General features: G+C 37.6%; 3 protein-coding genes across 5 annotated transcripts; 1 reads left to right on the top strand and 2 right to left on the bottom strand.

Moving 5' to 3' along the window:
- Window positions 1–340: 340 nt before the first annotated feature.
- LOC103989241 (beta-glucosidase 6-like) lies at window positions 341–4,130 on the bottom strand. Its single transcript, XM_009408044.3, has 13 exons — window positions 3,990–4,130; window positions 3,779–3,845; window positions 3,647–3,705; window positions 3,504–3,579; window positions 3,355–3,426; window positions 3,184–3,271; window positions 2,844–3,099; window positions 2,653–2,768; window positions 2,350–2,573; window positions 1,884–1,915; window positions 1,141–1,243; window positions 962–1,070; window positions 341–611 (listed from the first exon to the last, which is right to left on the bottom strand). The coding sequence occupies exons 1-13, from the start codon at window positions 4,128–4,130 to the stop codon at window positions 437–439; spliced, it is 1,518 nt and encodes a 505-aa protein (XP_009406319.2). The 3' UTR covers window positions 341–436.
- Window positions 4,131–6,035: 1,905 nt separating this feature from the next.
- Window positions 6,036–11,615, bottom strand: LOC135676931 (beta-glucosidase 6-like). Of its 2 annotated transcripts, none has more exons than XM_065188666.1 (13): window positions 11,053–11,615; window positions 10,457–10,523; window positions 10,302–10,360; window positions 10,130–10,205; window positions 9,758–9,829; window positions 9,584–9,671; window positions 9,134–9,389; window positions 8,891–9,006; window positions 8,413–8,636; window positions 8,093–8,124; window positions 7,233–7,335; window positions 7,034–7,142; window positions 6,036–6,354 (listed from the first exon to the last, which is right to left on the bottom strand). In XM_065188666.1, the coding sequence occupies exons 1-13, from the start codon at window positions 11,194–11,196 to the stop codon at window positions 6,180–6,182; spliced, it is 1,521 nt and encodes a 506-aa protein (XP_065044738.1). In that variant the 5' UTR covers window positions 11,197–11,615; the 3' UTR covers window positions 6,036–6,179. The 2 variants fall into 2 exon arrangements, 1 of the variants encoding a protein (XP_065044738.1); XR_010514472.1 differs by having other exon boundaries at window positions 6,315–6,354; window positions 7,229–7,335.
- Window positions 11,616–13,414: 1,799 nt separating this feature from the next.
- LOC103989239 (uncharacterized) lies at window positions 13,415–20,234 on the top strand. Of its 2 annotated transcripts, XR_010514471.1 has the most exons (10): window positions 13,415–13,694; window positions 13,832–13,916; window positions 14,146–14,187; window positions 14,459–14,627; window positions 16,254–16,306; window positions 16,455–16,685; window positions 17,246–17,292; window positions 18,743–18,882; window positions 19,201–19,275; window positions 19,893–20,234. XR_010514471.1 is itself a non-coding variant. In XM_009408042.3 (8 exons), the coding sequence occupies exons 1-8, from the start codon at window positions 13,453–13,455 to the stop codon at window positions 18,795–18,797; spliced, it is 924 nt and encodes a 307-aa protein (XP_009406317.3). In that variant the 5' UTR covers window positions 13,415–13,452; the 3' UTR covers window positions 18,798–18,956. The 2 variants fall into 2 exon arrangements, 1 of the variants encoding a protein (XP_009406317.3); XM_009408042.3 differs by lacking the exons at window positions 19,201–19,275; window positions 19,893–20,234 and having other exon boundaries at window positions 18,743–18,956.
- Window positions 20,235–20,524: the final 290 nt, after the last annotated feature.

The raw sequence follows: 20,524 nt of genomic DNA, 5'->3' as shown, positions 1-20,524 counted from the left end.
TTAAACTTCTCTTATGATGCTTCTTGTTCAACAAGCATTTTTGACCTCTGATATTGGATTCATGATGTTACTTGGTCAATCGAACATGACGAAATTATTGCGTCTGAAAAAGGTTTTATTGGATCAGCATTTCTTACGAGTTTCCTCCGACGGTCAAGTTAATCTTGGTTCGTGGACAAAAAAATGTTCATAAACAGTTTAGCATTCCGAAACCTAGTAAACATAACTGTATTTCATATTTCAATGGCCATATCACTACTCATAGCAATTCATTTCACAAACAACATAGTGAACATCTACAGTAAGAAAAGTTCCTTCAAGAAGGATTAGGTGCTTCAAGTATATCCATCAACACATATGCATCATCATCATCAAATAGTCCATGTTATTTTTCCAGCCAAAGTTCATATCTTTCAATGGCCTTAGCAGCAGTGGATCAGGCAGATCTGAGCAGGTTCTTGAACCAGTTAACAGAGTTCTTTGGGTACCTCTTGAGGTTATCTTTGTAATCCACAAAGTATAGGCCAAACCTTGAAGTATACCCTGCAGCCCATTCCCAGTTGTCAAGAAGAGACCACACAAAGTATCCCTTCACATTGCAGCCATCCTCCCTGCAAGACAAGTTCAAAGAATCAGCTCAATTAAAATCCTTCCTGCTACAAAATATAAATTGAACAGCAACATCAGGTTAGCTATAAATGTTTATTTGAACCATATAGGAATTTCTCAAACATGTGCTTTTCAACCATGCACTGAAAGATATTAGGCAATTGTATATTTTGAGGGCATGTTGATATAGTTCCAGTATCTTTCTTTACATGATCATTCTCTATTTGTAGCTCATCCAGAATGACTTGATGATGAGAAAAATGGTCTTCAAAACCTAAATAGCACTCAGCTATTATACCTTCTAATCTCATTGTGAAGATTTAGGTTTAGTAATATCAAAGAATTATCATACCTTATGGAGGCAGCCAAGTTTGAGAGATAGTCACTATGGTATTTGATTCTTTTATCATCCTTGAGAGCATGCTCAATGGAGATAAATGGGTTGTTGAAATCATCCATCCCTTCATATCAGAAATAAAAGATGGATGAGAATTCAACTCCCAGAATTTGAATGGGACCAAAGACAGATACCATTCTCTGTGATGATCACTGAGGGATTGTAATACTTGTCCTTGATGTAGTTCATCAGGCTTCTGATCCCCTGAGGTACTATATAAAGCCATATGGAAGAAGCCTGCATTCCCAAAGACACCATATGATTTTGAGTACTGATTACAAGAATGCTGTTAATGCCTTCAAGCAGTGTAAATTGAGACAAAAAATTATACATGTTAACAAAGAATCAGTATAATGTTAATTAATTCCATGTCTATTAGTGATTTCCAATCTTATGCAAAATAATCTAAATTTGCCTAAATGTCAAAAAGATAATAATAATAACGAGCTAATTACATATTACCTCCTCATGTAATTAACTATTTTTTATCATTTCGATCCTTACACTTTCAAAAGTTATATTTAGATTTCTATACTTACCAAAGTGAAACATTTAATCTCGTTTCTCTCATGTCATGTAATTAACTATTTTTTATCATTTCGATCCTTACACTTTCTATACATGCTCAGTCATAAATGGAAATGAAAATAAGACAGAGTCAATATGTGCTCGGTAACAAATCCTATAGTATTTTCATCACAGTCAATAGCTTAAGGGGAAATAAGACTAAATATTTTACTTTCATAAATATAGGATTTCAAATATAATTTTTATATTTAAAATATAAGAATCGAAATAGTAAAGATAGCTAATTACGAAGATAATCTATAATTAGTTTAAAAATAAATTGTTAAGAAACAAAAAAACAAACCCTTGCCTTATCTCCAATTGCTTTTCCATCCTTGAAGGCTGCATGTCATGAAGAAATAAGTGCATCAGTAAATCAAAGTAAAAATATATTCCAAATATACTGATCAAACCTTTATAACTCAGTCCATCCCTTGATATATAATCAAACTTGGGATGATACAACGATATATCTCTAACCCAATCTACAGAGCAAATCATTCAATGAATCAATCAGATACTAGGTTGACTTTAATAATATTTCTCATCATCCCATTAACTTGTTGAGCTTTAGTCATCCGTCTAAAATGTTTAAGATAAAATTAATAATTATAATTCAATTCAGATCTTCTCTTACAAGCAAGATCTACATTTGGATTCTTTTCTTTATCCGAGCATAATCTCATCCATTACCACTTGCTTGATTGCTTGAAGAACGAGCAACTCAGAAACTTGAGCTGCACTTGGAGTAGAAAGGAAAAAAGCAAGAGACTCACGCAGAGTTATGGTACCAGAATCTGCCAGTGTATCATTGAGCAAGAACCCAAGTATATGAGTCGAATTGTGCTTTGCGTAATAGGTGGTGTAATGGTTCACTCCAACGAAGTCCAAGGATCCCTTGACGAGAGCAGCCTCAGCTGCTGAGAACCTTGGCAGCCTCTCTCCCACTCTCGTCCTCATCGACCTCGGATACTCCCCGACGAACAATGGATCCATTAACCTGCCATTGAATTGAAACAACGAGGTTTTCTGTGATTGCTCTCATCGTACGGATCATCAGGCGCGAAAGAAAGAGTTACCATCCAAGTTGGAAATCCATCGCTCTCTGTGTCGCATCGATGTCTTCAGGGGAGTCTGTCATCGGCTCGAACCACATTACGTCGAACGCCATGCCGATGGATCCTTGCTGAGTTTTCTGCGCGTCAGAACACGAATGAGTTGCGGTATCTGAATCGATGAGATAGCAGGATTGGTTCTTCTGCTTCGGTACCTTGTACTTTCTCCTGTAAATGTCGGACACGGTGGCATGCGAGAGAAGAACATGGTGAGCAACGGTGTACGGCTCTGTTGCAGAGTTCCCTGCTCTGCAGAGGAAGTGCAGGAGGGTGGAGCAGCGCCCGGGCGCGTGGAGGCCGACGTCGTAGCCTTGGATTGCGAAGGTGTGTGGCTCGTTGAAGGTGATCCATTGCTTGACTCGGTCCCCAAATGCTTTAAAGCATATCTCTGCGTAGTTTGCGAAGTCCTCTCTGCAAAATGAGCAATGGATCTCTATGCCATTTACTCGTCTGTTGGAAATGATAGAAGAAGAAGAAGAAGAAGAAGAGCATTACATGATCTGGCCATCGATCCATCCATTGTATCTCTCTTGGAGTGCTTGAGGAAGATCCCAGTGATAGAGAGTCACGTAAGGCTGAATCCCTGCACATAATTCATGTAGTGTTTGATCTCTAACGTGTGGTTGTAATGGTTTGCATGAACAGCTGCTGCTGTTGTTAGCCAACCTTTGGCGAGCAGTGCGTTGATCTCTTCATTGTAATGGTCGATCCCTGCTTGGTTAACCTCTCCTGCTCCATCTGCACAGCCATGGAGAACAAACCATGAGATCACTGCATCATCAAAGGACGTGTGATCAGAGACTGAGCTGTTTTACTTGGCAGAATGCGTGACCATGCAATGGAGAACCTGTAAGCATCCATTCCCATGTCTGCCATGAGTTGTATGTCATCCTGCAGTTGTAATGAACTTATCACTTCATGGTTCATAATTTTGGGAGAATTTTCTGTAAACACTTACATGAAATCTATGGTATTGATCGACTGCGACGTCGGCATTGCTGAAATCAATCACCTTCCCTGCAAAATTTATGATCAGGTAAGAAGAGTTCGCATTAGTTTTTGTTAGCTTGGTATCATTTTGATGCCATACCAAAGGAATGAGCAAAGGTGTCCCAAACTGTTTTCCCTCTTCCATCCTCTTCCACTGCTCCTTCATACTGAAAGAGAATAATTTCTAATCATTCCAACGAAAAATAATGAGAATTTGAATGCTCTTTTTCATCGAACTTTTAATTAGAAGCAGAATATGATCAAGAAATCAAGATACAAAGGATTGAAACAGACAAGAAGGAAATCGTCACCTGGTAAGATGAGGAAGCAGTTCCAAAGACAAACCCTTGTGGAAAACTCCCTCTGCTAAGTCCTCCATCCTGTGCCAAACAATTCTTCATCTCAAACACAAGCAGGAAGACAACAAAAACCGAATGCCTGTTCATCAACATTATTGTTCTTCAATGCATATGGAGCGAGAGATCTCTTACTATGATGCAACATTCGCATCAGATAGATTATATATAGCAATTGTGTGCAGTGAACACCACAATTGGATCAGTGTTGTGTTCTGCCCACACGCATTCTCTGAGTGTCTCATGGCCACAGGTATTTGCCTCTTGAGGCATCCATCACCATCCCACACCATTACTAGCAACCATTTCCTTCTCACATTCTTGCTCATTTAGTAAAGAACAATTTATTGATCAGCGTAAAAAATTTACATACAATTTCAGGTAGATCAAAGCATAAAATATAGATAATAGGTCATGCAATTAATTTCATTTTTTTTTCCTATCCTTTCCCTAGGTAACAATGTTTATTTCTTGTAATCTTGCAATCTATATGAAAAATATAAGACTGTCACCAAAAGGAGGCTATATGTGTAAAAATTGTAATGCCATTGGTTACAAAAGGAGATGAGTATCAACTTCTTGTTGTAAATGATATCTTGTCCAGCACAAATGAAGAACCTCCTCATACTGTGAAGAGGTTTTTGATCAGTCAAGTCTGCATACTGTGCCAATTCCTACATTTTGAAGTCTGCATACTGTGCCGATTCATTCATTTTGAAGACAGACTGCCAATTCCTACATTTTGAAGTCTGCATACTGTGCCAATTCCTACATTTTGTAAAGAACAATTTATTGATCAGCTTAAAAAGTTTACATACAGTTTCAGGTAAATCGAAGCATAAAATATAGATATAAGTCAAGCAATTAATTTCATTTTTTTTCCTATCCTTTCCCCAGGTAACAATGTTTATTTTCTGGTAATCTTGCAATCTATATGAAAAATATAAGACTCTGTCACCAAAAAGGAGGCTTTATGTGTAAAAATTGTAATGACATTGGTTACCTGTAAGCAAAAAAGGAGATGAGTATCAACTTCTTGCTGTAAATGATATCTTGTCCAGTGCAAATGAACAACCTCCTCATGCTGTGAAGAGGTTTTTGATCAGTCAAGTCTGCATACTGTGCCAATTCCTACATTTTGAAGACAGGGTGGTGGCATGAAAGTGATCATTTTCATGGGGAAGACTGTAAGGAATTATGTTGTGTACAATCTAAGAAAGACTATAAAGATTTGGATGTTACTATGTTTGAGAGATCTTTATGCTTTAACTTTCAGGATGAGTACAGACATGGAAAAAGATCAGAAAAAAGTACACAATCAATATAGATTGATAGATAATGTAGCTTCCTAGAAAGACATGTTTAGGGTCTGGTTACTTGGGGAAGGTGATGAAGAGATAAAGATACAGATGAATACTTTGCAGTTCTCAAAATCTGAAGAGAAATGTCGAAGCCAACATTAAGATAAGAGACCAGTTCTTACAGAAAAATTACACCTATTCCAATACTTCGGTTTACTCTCATCATTTGCACAATTCTGATCCAAAAATTGTAGCCATGCTTGAAGAATAATTCAGCTAACAGAGCAAAGAACAGCATATAAGTCTGCACTGAAGTCATCAGCAGCAGTTCAAGAATGCATAATTGTTCTCATCCATATATGAAGCTTTTGAGGTGACAAACATCAAATCTGACAGCTTGACAGAGATGTTCAAGAGTGAAGAGAGAAAGCAAAGATGAATAGAAAGATAATACATAATCAAAGTGGCAACAGGGATAATTTGTGTAAAAACATTGTGTTAATGGAATCCAAAAACCCGAAAACTGAAGCTGGTTCAAGTCCATGTGTGCAGATCTACAATTGGATCATCCAAAGCTGTCCAACACAATTAATAGCACTCTGCCAAGATTTTTACACATACAACACAGCTATTTTAACTGAATGAATAGAATGTGTGAGAATCCATGCATGGACTGTCACATTGTAAAGGCATTGAAGCATGAACAATTCCTTTATATTGAACCACAAGAATGAAATCACAGTTGAATATGAAGCTACAATAGAGCTTACTAATAAACAGCACATCAACAATTAATCTCCATCATTCCTTCTTCCATAGTTTATTAGGGGGACTTAGCAACAGTTTATGCAGACTTCAACAGGTTCTTGAACCAGGTAACTGATTTCTTTGGGTATCTCTTGAGTTTATCCTTGTAATCAACAAAGTACAGGCCAAATCTAGAAGTATACCCTGCAGCCCACTCCCAGTTGTCAAGAAGAGACCAAGCAAAGTATCCCTGCACATTACACCCATCTTCCCTGCATGATAGAAGACCATAAATAATAATACATTGTTTAGCTCCAGTGTTGCAGATGTTATTCCTGATACACTCATAAGCTCCATCTAAATCCTAAATACTTTTATTCCGAATTATTCTTGTTGGCCTCATCAAGAAAGTATTATATGATAAAACCTTCTTAGGTTTATACAAGCTAAGCTTTAATTCTAAGTCATCTTAGAGTTTGATAAATCAATACATAATTGGCATCTTTAATTCTAAGTCTCTTAGTGTTTAACCTGAAAAAGACAAGTATCTGCAAAGAGATGCTTGTATAGTTCTATCACCATTTTTGGAAGATCATTATGTATTGATAAATCAATACATAATTAGCATCATAATTAGCTAATCAATACATGATTGTCATCTTTAATTCTAAGTCTCTTAGTGTTTAACCTGAAAAAGACCAGTATCTGCAAAGAGATACTTGTATAGTTCTATCACCATTCCCGGAAGATCATTCTGTATGTAGATCTTATTCCATATTATCAAGGAGAAATGTCATACTAAATGTACATAATTCTTAATTGCCTTTGTTTATATATCTTTTTTTCTCATCATATACTACAGTTAATATCACTGTGACTTTATCAATCAGGCAAGAGACACATTAAGATCTGTAAGCGCACTCAACGACAAATTTACTGTGAGAAAATTACCTTATGGAGGCCAACAAGTTCAATAGATAGTCATTGTGGTATCTGATTCTTTTATCGTCCTTCAGAGCATGCTTAATTGAGATAAATGGGTTGTTGAAATCATCCATCCCTTCATATGGTCGATAGAATTATTAGCTTCTAAAGGTAGAGTTGCATGTAAAATGTAATCTTGAACACGTTGAAAAGCAAGATTACTTGCCATTCTCTGTGATGATAACCACAGGATTCCCATACTTCTGCTTGATGTGATTCATCAGGCTTCTCAGCCCTTGAGGTACAATATAGAGCCATATTGAAGAAGCCTGCATTCCATAAGCATCATATGTTTCAGCTACAGTATAAGTATACTGTTCAAGCCTTAAGGATTATACATCAGAACAGAAAAGGAGTCTTATAAGCTATTTTCACATTATATTTTACACATTCCAATTCAATGTACATATACAGCAAAGTCCTTCATGACACAAAAATGGAACAAATTAGGCTCCATATAGCTTGATAAATGGATTAGAAGTGTTGCTTGGGTTATAGAAATGGAAGCAGGGCTTCTGATCAAAGAAGAACAAGATTAACAGACATTTCAATAGAAAGTTTATTAAAAGATAACAAAGACTGTGATGGGTCTAACGGTGTTTATATGAAAAAAACAAGGGATCATTTAGGAATTCAATTCGCAAACAGAGTTTGTCAAAAAAAATTTCTAATTCTTTTTTCAAGAAATTTAACTGTGATATACATCTGATATTTGCTGGATTATATGTAGGAAGTAGATAGAACACTTGCACTTCAACCTGAAGCATGTAGGACATTAGCCTTTCCCTTTTCTTTCATTTTTGACAAATCTATGATGCTAATCTTAGAATGTTATGATCCATAGTTACAAGAAACTATTCCGAATTATAGAGCTTCCCCTAATTTATAATTATAGTTGTTTGATCATTAAATGAAAAATAAGTAGAAAACACATGAATGAAACAAGTTTACGGCGAATCACAATTACTAGATCAGAACCACATGATATATTGGTCTAATGACTATTTCAGCTTCATTAAAATTTACCCGATCTCCAATTGCCTTTCCATTCTTGAAAGCTGCATAATGGGAGGAAAAAAGTTAGAATCAAATATGGTTCAGACTTCAAAAGATACAATGGTGATTCTGTATCTTTCAATTGTTTTGTTTTAAGTATAGCAAGCATCAAGGAGGAGTCAGCTCTAAAATTCATGGAGTTGGCTATCCATGGGCAATTAAATCTGATCATATTATGAGCATTGTCTACATGTTAAATCTGACCATGAGGAAGAGACATGAACTGATTCATAATTCCAATTGCTAAAATAATCATTGGAAGCAAATCTTTCAAAGAGTGAGCTGCTTACGAAGAGTCATAGCTCCAGAATCTGCAAGGGTATCATTGAGGAGTATTCCAATTATATTAGTTGAGTTGTGCTTTGCATAATATGTGGTGTAATGGTTTACTCCCACAAAATCCAATGACCCCTTAACTAGATCAGCCTCAGCTGTTGTAAACCTTGGCAACCTGTTTCCAACTCTCTTCCTCATTGAGCTTGGATAATCCCCAAAGAACAGTGGATCCATGAACCTGTGATTCCATTGTATAAACTTCAGTATGCTTACGCAGCTTCATAGTTCAGAAAGGAAAGCATGTTTAGGATCATCTCTGGTCATACAACTTAGCATTCAGCTCCCTGAATGCATAACTTAGTTTAATTCATTATGAAGCTGCTTTAACATCCAGATGATACTGCCAAGCTTTTTCATTTTGCAGAAGTTGTTGTGTCACTTAAAGATAAGATCAGGAATGGAACATATTACTAGTTGAAAGCGCGGCCTCACCATCCGAACTGGAAGTCTTGTGCTCGTTGCGTCGCATCGATGTCTTCAGAGGAGTTTGTCATGGGCTCATACCACATAACATCAAATGCTATGCCAAGTGATCCTTGTTGCTTTTGCTGCATATCGACACCGATGTTTTTGTTCAGCGTATATGTAAACTTAAACAGCACACTTAACACATTAAAGGCAAGCCGACACCTAAAATTGCAGGCAAAAGAGTTGTGATATCTGAGATACTGATACCTTATACTTTCTCCTGTAAATGTCAGAGACAGTGGCATGCGATAGAAGAACATTATGGGCAACGATGTAAGGCTCAGTTGCTGAGTTCCCTGCCCTGCAGAGCAGCCGAAGGAAAGCGGAGCAGCGCCCAGGGGCTTGGAGTCCCACATCATAACCTTGGATCGCGAAGGTGTGGGGCTCATTGAAGGTCATCCAGTGCTTGACTCGGTCCCCAAATGCCTTGAAGCATGTCTCTGCATAGTCTGCATAGTCCTGTCTGAGAATGACAAGAAGGACAACATTCATATATGAATGATTCATCCAAACAAATCAGAAGTATTTGATGTCTCTACTCTGGACTGAAATAGAATTCTGAAAGAAGAAGCATGTAAAGATTAATGTAGTCAACATGCAGTTCTCAGCTGTTTGCCACAACTCAGAGCATATGTTCTGTTGTCGAATGGGCATTACATAATTCGTGGATCAATCCATCCGTCGTATCGGTCTTCTAATGCTTGAGGAAGGTCCCAGTGATAAAGAGTCACGTATGGTTCGATCCCTGCAAAGTGATAATTCTTAGAGATGATATGATACTAACGAGAACATCTTGCAGATTCATAAAAGAGTTCGTCCTGCGGATCTAACCATTGGCTAACAAAGCATTGATTAACTTGTTGTAATGGTCTATCCCTGCCTGATTGACCTCACCAGTTCCATCTGCAAATTGGGAACAATACATCAAATCATTAGTGGATTATGCATTAATCAGTCTCTGCGAGGCTTATATGCTGAATCTTTGCATCATATTGAGATCAAAGCACAACTGAACAAGGATTTAGAACTTTCCTAAAGGCCTCTCTACAAGTATGAGCTTGATGATTTCCAGGGTTCTAAGATGAGATTAGCAATATCACCTCATTCTCTTATCGAAAGCTTCATGCTAGAATCTTAATCTACTACTGCTTCTAAATGACGCGTAAAATCTTTAAAGGTATGATTAAGAGAGTGACTTGTTACTTGGGAAGATGCGTGACCATGCGATTGAGAACCTGTAAGCATCCATGCCCATGTCTTTCATAAGGAGTATGTCTTCCTGCAATCGCAATCGACAAGCATTTCAGTGCCATGTTCCTCAGCCTTGTTCTTCACCAACATTACAGAACTAGCAGGAGGATTCAACAGACAGTACATCAAACCGATGGTACTGATCAACGGCGACATCAGCGTTGCTGAAATCAATCACCTTCCCTGCAGAACTCAAGATGATCAAATCAAGCATGCAGTTTTCCTCCCACTAAATCCCATGTGCTCTACGAAACAGTAAACTGAGAACTAATGGCGTACCGAAGGTATGAGCGAAGACATCCCACACTGTTCTTCCCTTTCCATCCTCCTCCACCGCTCCTTCATACTGAAAGGCGAGTATGAGCAGTTAACTACGTCGAAGCAAAAGAAGAAGGGATGATACATGCCGAACCTAAGCCTACAACTACAACAAGAGGTGGGGCCTCATGGTGGTGGGCCCGTTCCCCCCGTGGGACCCAAGAAGAAGGATGGAATGGTTCAAACGCTGACACAGGTAACAGCGTCTCGTTCCCGACCATGTCGATCGGGATGCGTCCTTTACCCCTCGAGAGACGCACGCGTGGCCGGTGATCCCTTCTGCTTGGCGGAGAAATAGCAGGAGGAGATGCAATCTGATGGTATAGCAGAATTGCTTCTGATCTCCTTCAATTCAATTCTGGTTGTTTACTTCATACTTAGACTCTATAGTTCTTGTCAGAATCAAGATAAAGAAGAACAGAAAGATGAGGATTGTGTACCCACAAGTAAAAGAAGAGAGAAAAATGGGTGGAAAAGAACATAGAGATCTTCCATATATCTTTTCTTGAGGCAGTGTTTAGATACCGTATCTAAGGAAAATAATACCACATGTTCACCTGGTAAGATGATGAAGCTGTTCCAAAGACGAACCCCTCGGGGAAACTACTCCTGCTGAGTCCTCCACTCTGTGCCAAACACCTCCCTACCCCAAACACCACCAATAGAACAACAAAGACAAGACTCCTCTTCCGCACCACCATTGTTCTCTAGAGAGAGAGAAAGTGCGAGAGAGAGATCGAGATCTTGGATGAGATTGCAATCTGTGCAACTGGCAGGATATGCTTATATACTGAGAGGAAATGGTGGGGGATGGATGTCACCATGGTTGGATGGTGGTTAAAGGCACTAAAGCGCGGAATGGGGATCGGATGGGAAAACTCCATTGTTCACGGGACCGGACTATGGTACGGGAGCCCACCATGCACCACTGTTACCTTGCCATCTCTTCCTCGTTATTCTTGCCAGGAACACCTGTGTATGTATGTACTATTTGGCCTGCATTTAAGTTGGCAATCAATGCTCGTTTCTGCTTCTACGGATCTGTGATCTTGTAATCCTCGAAATGACATCCTATCATTTGATACACCACGATTCTGATGATGCAGTCACGCAGTACGAACTGCATGAGAGAGTTTGATGACATACGTTGACAGTAGCTAATGTTCATGAAGCTGTAAACAATACGCATTAATGTCGACGTTGCATGATTGGCAATAAAAGATACGTTGATATGGATAATAATGTCCATCGTCAACTCTTACCACCTCCTCCTATGGGTGTTAACACTTCGACTCCATTGTTTGTGTGTTCTGGTCACAGCGATTCTATCGTATCTATTCTTATACTCGATACGAGCCTTAAGAGGGAACTAAACGTTATCGACGCCCCCACCACTGTAGATGGGCGACTGCAGCTGGTCTCCTCTCAGTCGCAGATCTCATTTGCCCGCACGCCATGGCATTGGAGGAGGAAAGCAAGTTTCATGAACCCACAGGATAACACTTAAATATTCATCGACGTGTGACATCTTCTCATCGGTGCTTCGAAGCTTCTCCCACCGGTTATCGTTTTCCTTCGTCAGTGAACAGCTGAACGCAATGTCTAAACTATTCCTTGCTACAAGACCTCAAGTCGTTGCCACAAGAACTTTTGTCTGTATCGTGCAAGCTGCAATCAACTTGCATATTTATCTTTACTGTCAAGCAAAGTCATGTCCAGGAAACAGTTGCTTCAACAATAATACATTTAGATCATGTCAATAAAATAATCCTTTTATTAATGTATCATTAGGCAACTTATTAACAACTTGTTTCTTGAGGTGGAACCAAGATGAAAGTATGGTACTCTCAAGATAGAAGTATTACTCTCTTGATATGTCATCTGCATGAAGACTAAGGTTGAGAGAGATTTTTCAACCCAATCCCTCCATTTGGTTATTTAGAATATATTTTTTATACATCGAAAGAGAAAAAGAATGTTTGTGATAACTTTTCTTATAAGAAGAGAATGAAGTTTAAGATTATCTTCCTTACCTCATATCCCAGGTGGCTTCGTCAAAATTGAAGTATTATACTCCCGAGGTGGAAGTATTATGCTTTCGAGACGCCACATGCATTAAGACTAAGGTCAGAGGAGATTTCTCGATCTCTCCGATATTTAAGTTAGTAATCCGAAATCCCTAAATTTATGTTTGAGTAATTCAAGAAAAAAAAAACTCTCTCATTTTTAGTGTGTTATATATGTTGAATGAGAAAAAAAAGTTTGTGATAACCTTTTTTATAAAAAATAAAGAGAATGAAGTTTAAAATTATATTCTTTATCATAAATAAAGATTAATTTTTTTATCATAAAAAGAAAAAAAAAAGAAAGTTTATAATTGTTTTTTATTTCATAATGAATGAAAAGGAAACTTTGTCATTCTTACCGTATTAGATGAGATAATAGTTGATATTATATTATATATATATATATATATATTCTTCTCTTATCTTGGTGAATTCATGCCCATCCATGGATATACCTTCATCAACTAAGGATAAACAATGCGTGTGATAGAGCCAATAAGCTACCATTGCTTTATGCAATGATACACCAAGCAATATTTGTGCAAACATGAATTGATTCATTCGTCTCACCAACTTAAGGAAGCTGCATTAAGTGAAACGATTCGAAGATGAGAAGCAAAAGTAGCAGTGAACTCGAGGTGGTCGAGATGAAGAAGATGAAGATGATAATAATATTAAACATTGTTCTTGTAGTGTTACTCTTTAGTCTACCCGTGTACTGGTTGGCCAGTGAAGTGGAGCACACCCGGCCATTCATCCAGCCTCGTTTTGCGGGCAACGTGTTTTTCGTGTCTAAATCGCCTTCCACTCTCCCTCCCTCGTGCGTGCGGGTCGAAGCTATTTATTTGCGAGTTTGAAGATCCGACCCGTTTGTATTGCCCTCGAAGCGGCATGGAAGCCAAAGCGAACGCCGCTGGCACGCCTCTTCCCCCTTCGAAGGTCTCGAGCTCTCGGAACCATAATCCTGGTCTGTCCCCGTCGGCGTCGCCGACGCGGCTATGGCGGCCGGCGGCGCAGAGGAATATAAGGAACCAGTGGTCGAAGCTGCTCTCGAACAAGGATCGGTGGGCCTCCGCGGCGTCGGAGGGGAGGTCGCAGGCTACCTCTCTCGTCAATGCTTATCTTAATCAGAGGTGACGAGAAGATTGTGGTCCTGCTGTTGTATTGTTTTGCTACTGTTGGATTTGCTTTTGCATTTGGTTTTAGGGCACGAATCGACTTTTCATAATAGGGTTTATTGAGGGTTTTGTTTCAATTGGATGATTGTTAGGTACATGCCGGCGATGGAATTGGGTGTTCTGAACGATATGCCTGGGATTCGGCAGAAGGCTTGTGACAAATTGGCTCGTAAGCAGGTTCTCTTTCAAAAATATTTTGTTTTGTTTTGTTTTGTCTGAATTGATGTTGATAGGACAACATTTTGATATTGTTTTCCGAGTTACGAAAATTTGTTTTTAGAATGAGCTAGTAGGTTATGAGAATCAAAATTTCCATTTTTTACTGATATTTCCTTTTCATATCTGATGATGTTATTACTGCATAAAATTGAAGTTGAAGAGTTTTAGTATTTTTCAATTGTTACAGGAAACGTATCGAAAATTGCTGTTATCATCTTACAACGATATGGTATGTATGCTTGCACACTGTTTTCCATTGCTGCAGAAGACAATCAGTAGATTACCTTTGTTGTTGTTCGGATTTTTTCTGTGAATGCTATGTAACAAGCTTCACGGAGAGACTGTGTCTGATAGGTTTCATGTGCATTTTGCTTTTGATTTCTAATTATCATGCAGTTTGTCTCTCCTGTTCTTCCTACTACCAATATTAAGACACATAGAATACAGAACCTTTTATTATCAAATTTGCTTCACCTTAAATGTAGTGTAAATGACTTTAGGTACTTGCTGTTGCTGAACTGGTCAAGTCAGCTCGCTCTATGCGTTGTTTCCTTAAAGGACCTATCGCCAGCCCCCTGGCACAATTTTCTGATATTCCAGAGCATGAGAATGATCCTGGAGATGGTCGAGGAATTCCAGTTTTTTCATCTTTTTCAATTACATACTTTGGTACGTTTTTTTGTCCCTGTCAACATCTTAATGCTAAATGGCTAATCAATTGCTATTATGAGGTGGATCTTAGGTTGCTTGTCACTGAAGATCATGATTTACTTCTATGTTTCCTATTATTGCTGCGGTTAGCAGATGAAAAATTCCATTTTTTAGAGGCTGGTGTTAGTTGGTGTACTTTGGTCCCATTTTTTTTTTATCTATAACCCCTGTATATAATTATGCTATGGTAGATTGCAGAATCATCCTAAATTTATCACTTAATGCCCATAAAGGAATCTAAAGAGTCTAAAGAACTAGTACATGCTTCTATGGTATGCCTAGTGTAGTTCTTTGTTAAAAAGTGTACATTTTGGTGAGAGAAGAGATTGATTGTCTCAGTTCATATTTAACTTAGTTTCTTTATTTGGCATTCAAGTTTTGTACTGCATAGACTGAAAAACTGCATAGAATTTTGGGAATATATAATCACATGGGGAGTGTGCCAAACTGATCAAGGCATCAATTTGGTAAGTGAACACCATTATAACCAAAAAACTTACAGAGTATAGGTTGTGGATCAACACAATAGATCTGGTCGTACTCTTTAATCATTTTCTAAGTAGAAACCATGTGATTACATGCTATTTATGCATGTACACCATTCATGCAAACTTGGAAGACAACCATTCTCATGTTTAGCCATTTATGCGAGTTCATATTATAAAGAACATACCTTATTAGCTTAAGTTAGCCTTTTGCATTACAGGGAATCCAGCATAGCAACACCCATTTGTCAGAGAGCCATTGCATGTTTGATTCAACCATATTAAACCAGAATATACATCAGAGTTTGCATTTTTGTCAGGTCCAATTTGTACCTTGGCCTCTGATATTTGTCAGGCCCAGTTTATACCTTGGCCTATGATATAACTTGTCTGGGAGATATTACCACACGAGGAGTGTGCCAAATTAGCTAGGGGTTGTTATATAAACTGGAAATTGTTACAATTTAAAAACTTAAGCAGTTCAGTTATCTGCCTATTACCGATGTATCTAACCAATCTTATTTGTTAGCCTTGTCAGACTAATTCCTCTCACATTTCCTAATGATTAATGTTGTGAATTTATAATTGTTTGATTGGTGAATCATAATTCTTCCAACTATAAAAGGTTTGTTACGTTTTTTTTGGATATTTTAGTTATGGGAATAAATTTCAATCTCCTCTTTGGAAATTCTATCAATGTTTTCATTGCAAATCAAGAAAATACATTCACCTGGTTGTTCACTAATTAGATACGATGTTTAAAGGTTTCAAATTTTGTCAACAAACAAATGGCCCTACTGATTTTTTAGGAATCATGCCTTGATTTTTGGGATTGTTACAATATCCCCATTTTTGTGTTTTCAAATTTTGGGTGACTCATCTTCAGAGGAAATTTTCATTGTTGAATTGTATTTGTGACACATCATTTTGTGTTTTGTATTCAATCTCTCTTTATTTTGCTACTTTACAGTTACTTAATGATTAGTATGGCTTATCATTATCTTCTTCATCTTTTAGACATGAACACAGTATATGTTGTTGGATTCAAGCTTCCCTTAAACAATATTTTTGATATCTTCTCATATGTGGACACTTGTAGAGAATCTTGCACGTGAGCTTGTCGAGATGTTTGTATCGGAGCTAAGTTTGAAGGTATTGATTATATTCCTTAAATTACATGCCAGTTCTTTTCCTGTTGCTTGGTAGTAACTTAGTTCTGATGCATGTCTCTTGTCTTTTCCTTTGTGCCTCCATGATATTCCCTCTGACTGTATCTTGAGTTCTCATTTCACTTGGACAGAGGTTCCTTGTGGTTGAGTTACTGTCGATTAAACATGAGGAAGGCGAAGGACAATTTGCTAGATTAAAATGGTCAGATGAGCTATATTCTGGAGAATTTCAAGATCTAACTATTAGTGGCCTGTGCTCTGAGAAAAATGTTGAGCCTTTACTTCCATCGCTAAGAGGTCAGCAATCCTGTACCTCCCTGACCACACAAGTTGATTATCCTTTGAGCAGTGATGTTTTGCAGGTCAGTTGTTTTATAACAGTTACTCTTAAACATTCTTCCAGTTGTCCTAATATTTTTACAGTTGGTATCATTTCCGTCCATTGCTTGCTATATGAAGTGAAAAAAAAAAAAAAAAAAAAAACTAGATGCCTGAGGGGTGTTTTGGCCCTTCTTAAGTTCATCTTAGTTGATGACAACATATTGTGGCATTTTCAGATTGTTTCAGGTTACAATGCTCTGAGGTTTCTCTTTAAAATTCAGCAACTTACTAGATTTTATGATTTGTAAAATTTACATCAATTTTGCTCAATTTTTTTATTCACTGATTTGTATTGGGTCAAATGTTATTTTCTGCTCTATTTTTGTTTGAAGCTGAATGACTTGTTTGAATATCTGGTATCTGGATATATGATTGCAACAAAAAGGAACTAAGGTTTCAAATAGTAGATTGTGACTAAGAGTTCACTTACTGTTGTTTATGTTGAATCTTACTGACATTTTGATGCTTTCAGTAAGTGGTTTTTATGTATATGGACAACAAAATTTTCTTCCTATCTCACAGTTAGTTTGGTTTATTGCAGGTGTACCTAACAACATGGCTTGCTGATGTAAACATTGACATGAATAGGTTTGGAAAACTGAAGCTGATATCTTTCCCAGTTATATGTAAATGTTTGTTCTATTAGAAATTAAATTAAGCCCAAAAATATTGTCATTCATACTGGACCTTAATAGCTTGTTTGATGACCATTGGGTGTGAGTTTTCAGGATCTTTTAATTTCACAAAAATCAATATCACTCTCTTCATTGTTGGCTGCATCAAAACTGTGTACTTATTTGTTAAATATTTGATTCTTGTGCATGTGTTCCTTTTGAGGATCATCACCATCTGTGATCATTATGGTCTCAGCCACTCAGCTATAGAGTACAACTTAAGGATGATAAGTATTCATTGGAAGTTTGAATAGAACTTCAATACCAACTGCCAACCATGACGACTGTCATGCGACTAAGTTTTCCAAATATAAGTTTTGGCTAGTGAGAGATTATCATAAAGCCTTAAGACTAGTTGGCTGTTAGTTTATTGCTGATTAAGCTAAAGCAACCAGGGAGTAATCTTTTAATTTTCCTACATTTTTAAAGGGTTCAAAAGAATAGGAAGCAATAGATATTGCTACAGTATCATGTGACATTAATGGCATGAAAAGGTCAAAGAGTAGGTTGTAACCTGCAAAATTCTCTCTTCAGTGATATATACAACAATTTTTGGTTTAAGTTCCTGGAAAGGTATAATTTCAAGAATCTGACTATTCACGACATACATGTATATTGAATATTAGACATTACGGGCATGGTATTTTTTAGGTATATATATATATATATAGAACTTTTGTCATCTCTGTTGTGTTAAATGAAACAGTTAAAACTCAATAAAAAAATAGCTCAATTGTTTTGATGTGATCATAAGTTGTCACTGACTGGATTAATTTTAAGATCCTATGTATGTCTAGTTAACTATGATACAGAAATCAGTTATATGGCAATTGGATGATGATAAGTCTGAACTCTAAGGCCGACCATTTCTCGAATTCATTTATGGCTAAGCATGGGCCACATATTACAACTGAGACTTCAGAATTCTTGGTCACCATTTCTGCTTATAGGTCTAAAGACTTGCACGTTTGTTGTGATCCTCTAGCCTGAATGTTTATTGAATGTATATTGCTATCTTATGATGGGAATTCGGAATGAGGTGAAATATTATTTAACTGCAGTATCTTTCTTAGCAAAATCTTTTTATCACGATATGGTGACACTTTAATACAAGTCATATAAAGAAACTAAAAATTGTCATGCATAAATTAAAGAATTTGCAAAGAAAAAGAACTTTGTTGCACTATGGACGTTGCTATATTTCTATAAAGCTCACAAACATGTAACGCATGCGACTCTCCCTTCTTTTACTTAGATACAGGATAGTTTTGGCTTTTACAGCTTGACTGTGTCATGCATCTTTTAATTTGTCACAATTGCATATACTACAGCGCCTTATGTTTTTTCCTTTGTGTGTCCTGCAGAATCAATGACATATTTACTATTGTCGAAGAAGAAACACAAGTGAAACTGTCGTGATGTTTTGAGTGTTCTGAGTGATGAAAGGTTATGAAGAAACATTTGAACTGCAGGGAGGAAGCAAATATGAAGTGTATGCAAACCTGTGAGTCTGATTGTAACATGAAATTTTTCGACATTCACAAGATTTGGATATATATTTAAGACAATTCGTATCAACATTCTTTTGCCTGCTTATCTGTTCTTGATACCAAAGCGAACCAGACCTGTTTGCTTGTGAAAAATATTATTGCTTTTCCTATTATGTTGTAAAACAAGCCTATCCTCAGACAGCATGAACAAAGGTAAAGAAAATTTGTATTGCAGCTTCTGTGTGGTGACTGCTGCTGCACCAAAACATTTTTAATAAACATTTTTAATTCTTAATATTCTAATTAAATTTATATTATTCATATTTATGCAGGAGAACTTATTGTGGCTCTTAGCTTTGCAGTGGAAAGAGAGTAACCAGAGCAAGATAGACTTGGGGCAATGACAGGTAATATTCTGATCTCAGTTTTATATAGTTGGAATTTGGAGATGAGGGTATCAAACTCTGTGAGCTCCACAACTTAAGCCCCATCCACAAAATAGCTCAGAATAGTGTCTTTCATTACCTTTCCATGGACTTGTCAGTCACTTTCCAATCCCTTTGATTCACTTTATGCCCTCATTAAAATTCTATCAACCCCCATCAACGTCACTCATCATTCTTGTGACAGTGTCAACCTCAGTCCTCATCATTGGCTGCCGACTCTATAAGAAATTGATTTGTGTCGATTCACTTACTTTTAGAGCTTTGAAATCCCTGTCGCAGAAGGGACAGCAGCCTGAAGTGTAGAGTTGGAAATGGTCCAGTCATCATTTGTTTAAGTCTCGATGTCTATTTTTCCTGTCTCCAGTGTTCTTGCAGTGTACTCTGACTCTTTCTCTCACCCCTCATCATCTCTTGGCATGTGACTCGTGGTCCATGGCATTCCCCTTGCAACACAGTGGAGATGGGGTCAGCGGATATCCTATGCCACGTTATTTTTGCTGTACCCCCTAAGGTTTTCTTAACGTACTGTCACCATATAAGGGTCATAGCATTCCTAATCGCCGTCCTCTTCTTTTAAGGTAATCCAAGAACATTCCCAGGAGGGTACGTGATGCGAACAGAGCCAATGCATGCCGTGGCTGCAGGATTCTTGGAGATTGCTTCCTTTTGTCTGCTATCTGGCAGCAGTTCCCATGCAGCACTGCAACCTTAACACCGGCACCGTGGCCATGTATTTTGAGGCATGTCTTCTTGCGAATCCTCGTCAGGTTGCAGCTTTATAACTGTGTGCCAAACTTTGTCAGCAGGGGAATGCAACATGGCACATGAAGCTGCAACTGGAAACGCATATATACATATAGAACACTGTGCCCTCTCTGCTGCTGCAGAAGCTCACCAATCAACGAGCAAGTTTTGATTGATGTTTTGTGTTGTTGCAGCACTTTAGTATCAAGACAACTTCAAGCTCTTGTTAGCTACTATAATTTCCAAGAAGATTCAAAAACTTACTCTCTCTCTCTCTCTCTCGATCTCATTTTTAATTTAATATTATTTTGGTTTTTTTTTTTTTGTCAATGCGCTTCTCATAACGCTATTCGATAGATCTTATATTCTAGTTTGTGTAAGAAAATCTTATACTTAAATATTGGATCAAAAGATAATGCTTGAGAACTGCACCTCACGAACTTAATCGTAGGAATTCACCTGAAAA

Source organism: Musa acuminata, chromosome BXJ1-6 (genome assembly GCF_036884655.1).
Source record: "Musa acuminata AAA Group cultivar baxijiao chromosome BXJ1-6, Cavendish_Baxijiao_AAA, whole genome shotgun sequence".
In the NCBI taxonomy this organism is placed as follows: domain Eukaryota; kingdom Viridiplantae; phylum Streptophyta; class Magnoliopsida; order Zingiberales; family Musaceae; genus Musa; species Musa acuminata.
Note: the sequence above shows the minus strand (reverse complement) of the source record. Positions and strands in the feature narration are given on the sequence as shown.

Bases quoted from the DNA above. Each gene is read 5' to 3' on its own strand.
- LOC103989241 (XM_009408044.3), bottom strand. From the start codon at position 4,130: ATGTTGATGAACAGGCATTCGGTTTTTGTTGTCTTCCTGCTTGTGTTT. The intron at 3,706-3,778 runs GTATGGCATCAA...TAAATTTTGCAG, and splicing joins CACCTTTGCTCATTCCTTTG to GGAAGGTGATTGATTTCAGC. The intron at 1,916-2,349 runs GTGAGTCTCTTG...CATGACATGCAG, and splicing joins TTCTGGTACCATAACTCTGC to CCTTCAAGGATGGAAAAGCA.
- LOC135676931 (XM_065188666.1), bottom strand. From the start codon at position 11,196: ATGGTGGTGCGGAAGAGGAGTCTTGTCTTTGTTGTTCTATTGGTGGTG. The intron at 10,524-11,052 runs GTGAACATGTGG...CTCGCCTTTCAG, and splicing joins CAGCTTCATCATCTTACCAG to TATGAAGGAGCGGTGGAGGA. The intron at 7,336-8,092 runs GTAAATTTTAAT...TATGGAATGCAG, and splicing joins GAAAGGCAATTGGAGATCGG to GCTTCTTCAATATGGCTCTA.
- LOC103989239 (XM_009408042.3), top strand. From the start codon at position 13,453: ATGGAAGCCAAAGCGAACGCCGCTGGCACGCCTCTTCCCCCTTCGAAG. The intron at 14,188-14,458 runs GTATGTATGCTT...AAATGACTTTAG, and splicing joins TATCATCTTACAACGATATG to GTACTTGCTGTTGCTGAACT. The intron at 17,293-18,742 runs GTTTGGAAAACT...TGTGTCCTGCAG, and splicing joins GTAAACATTGACATGAATAG to AATCAATGACATATTTACTA.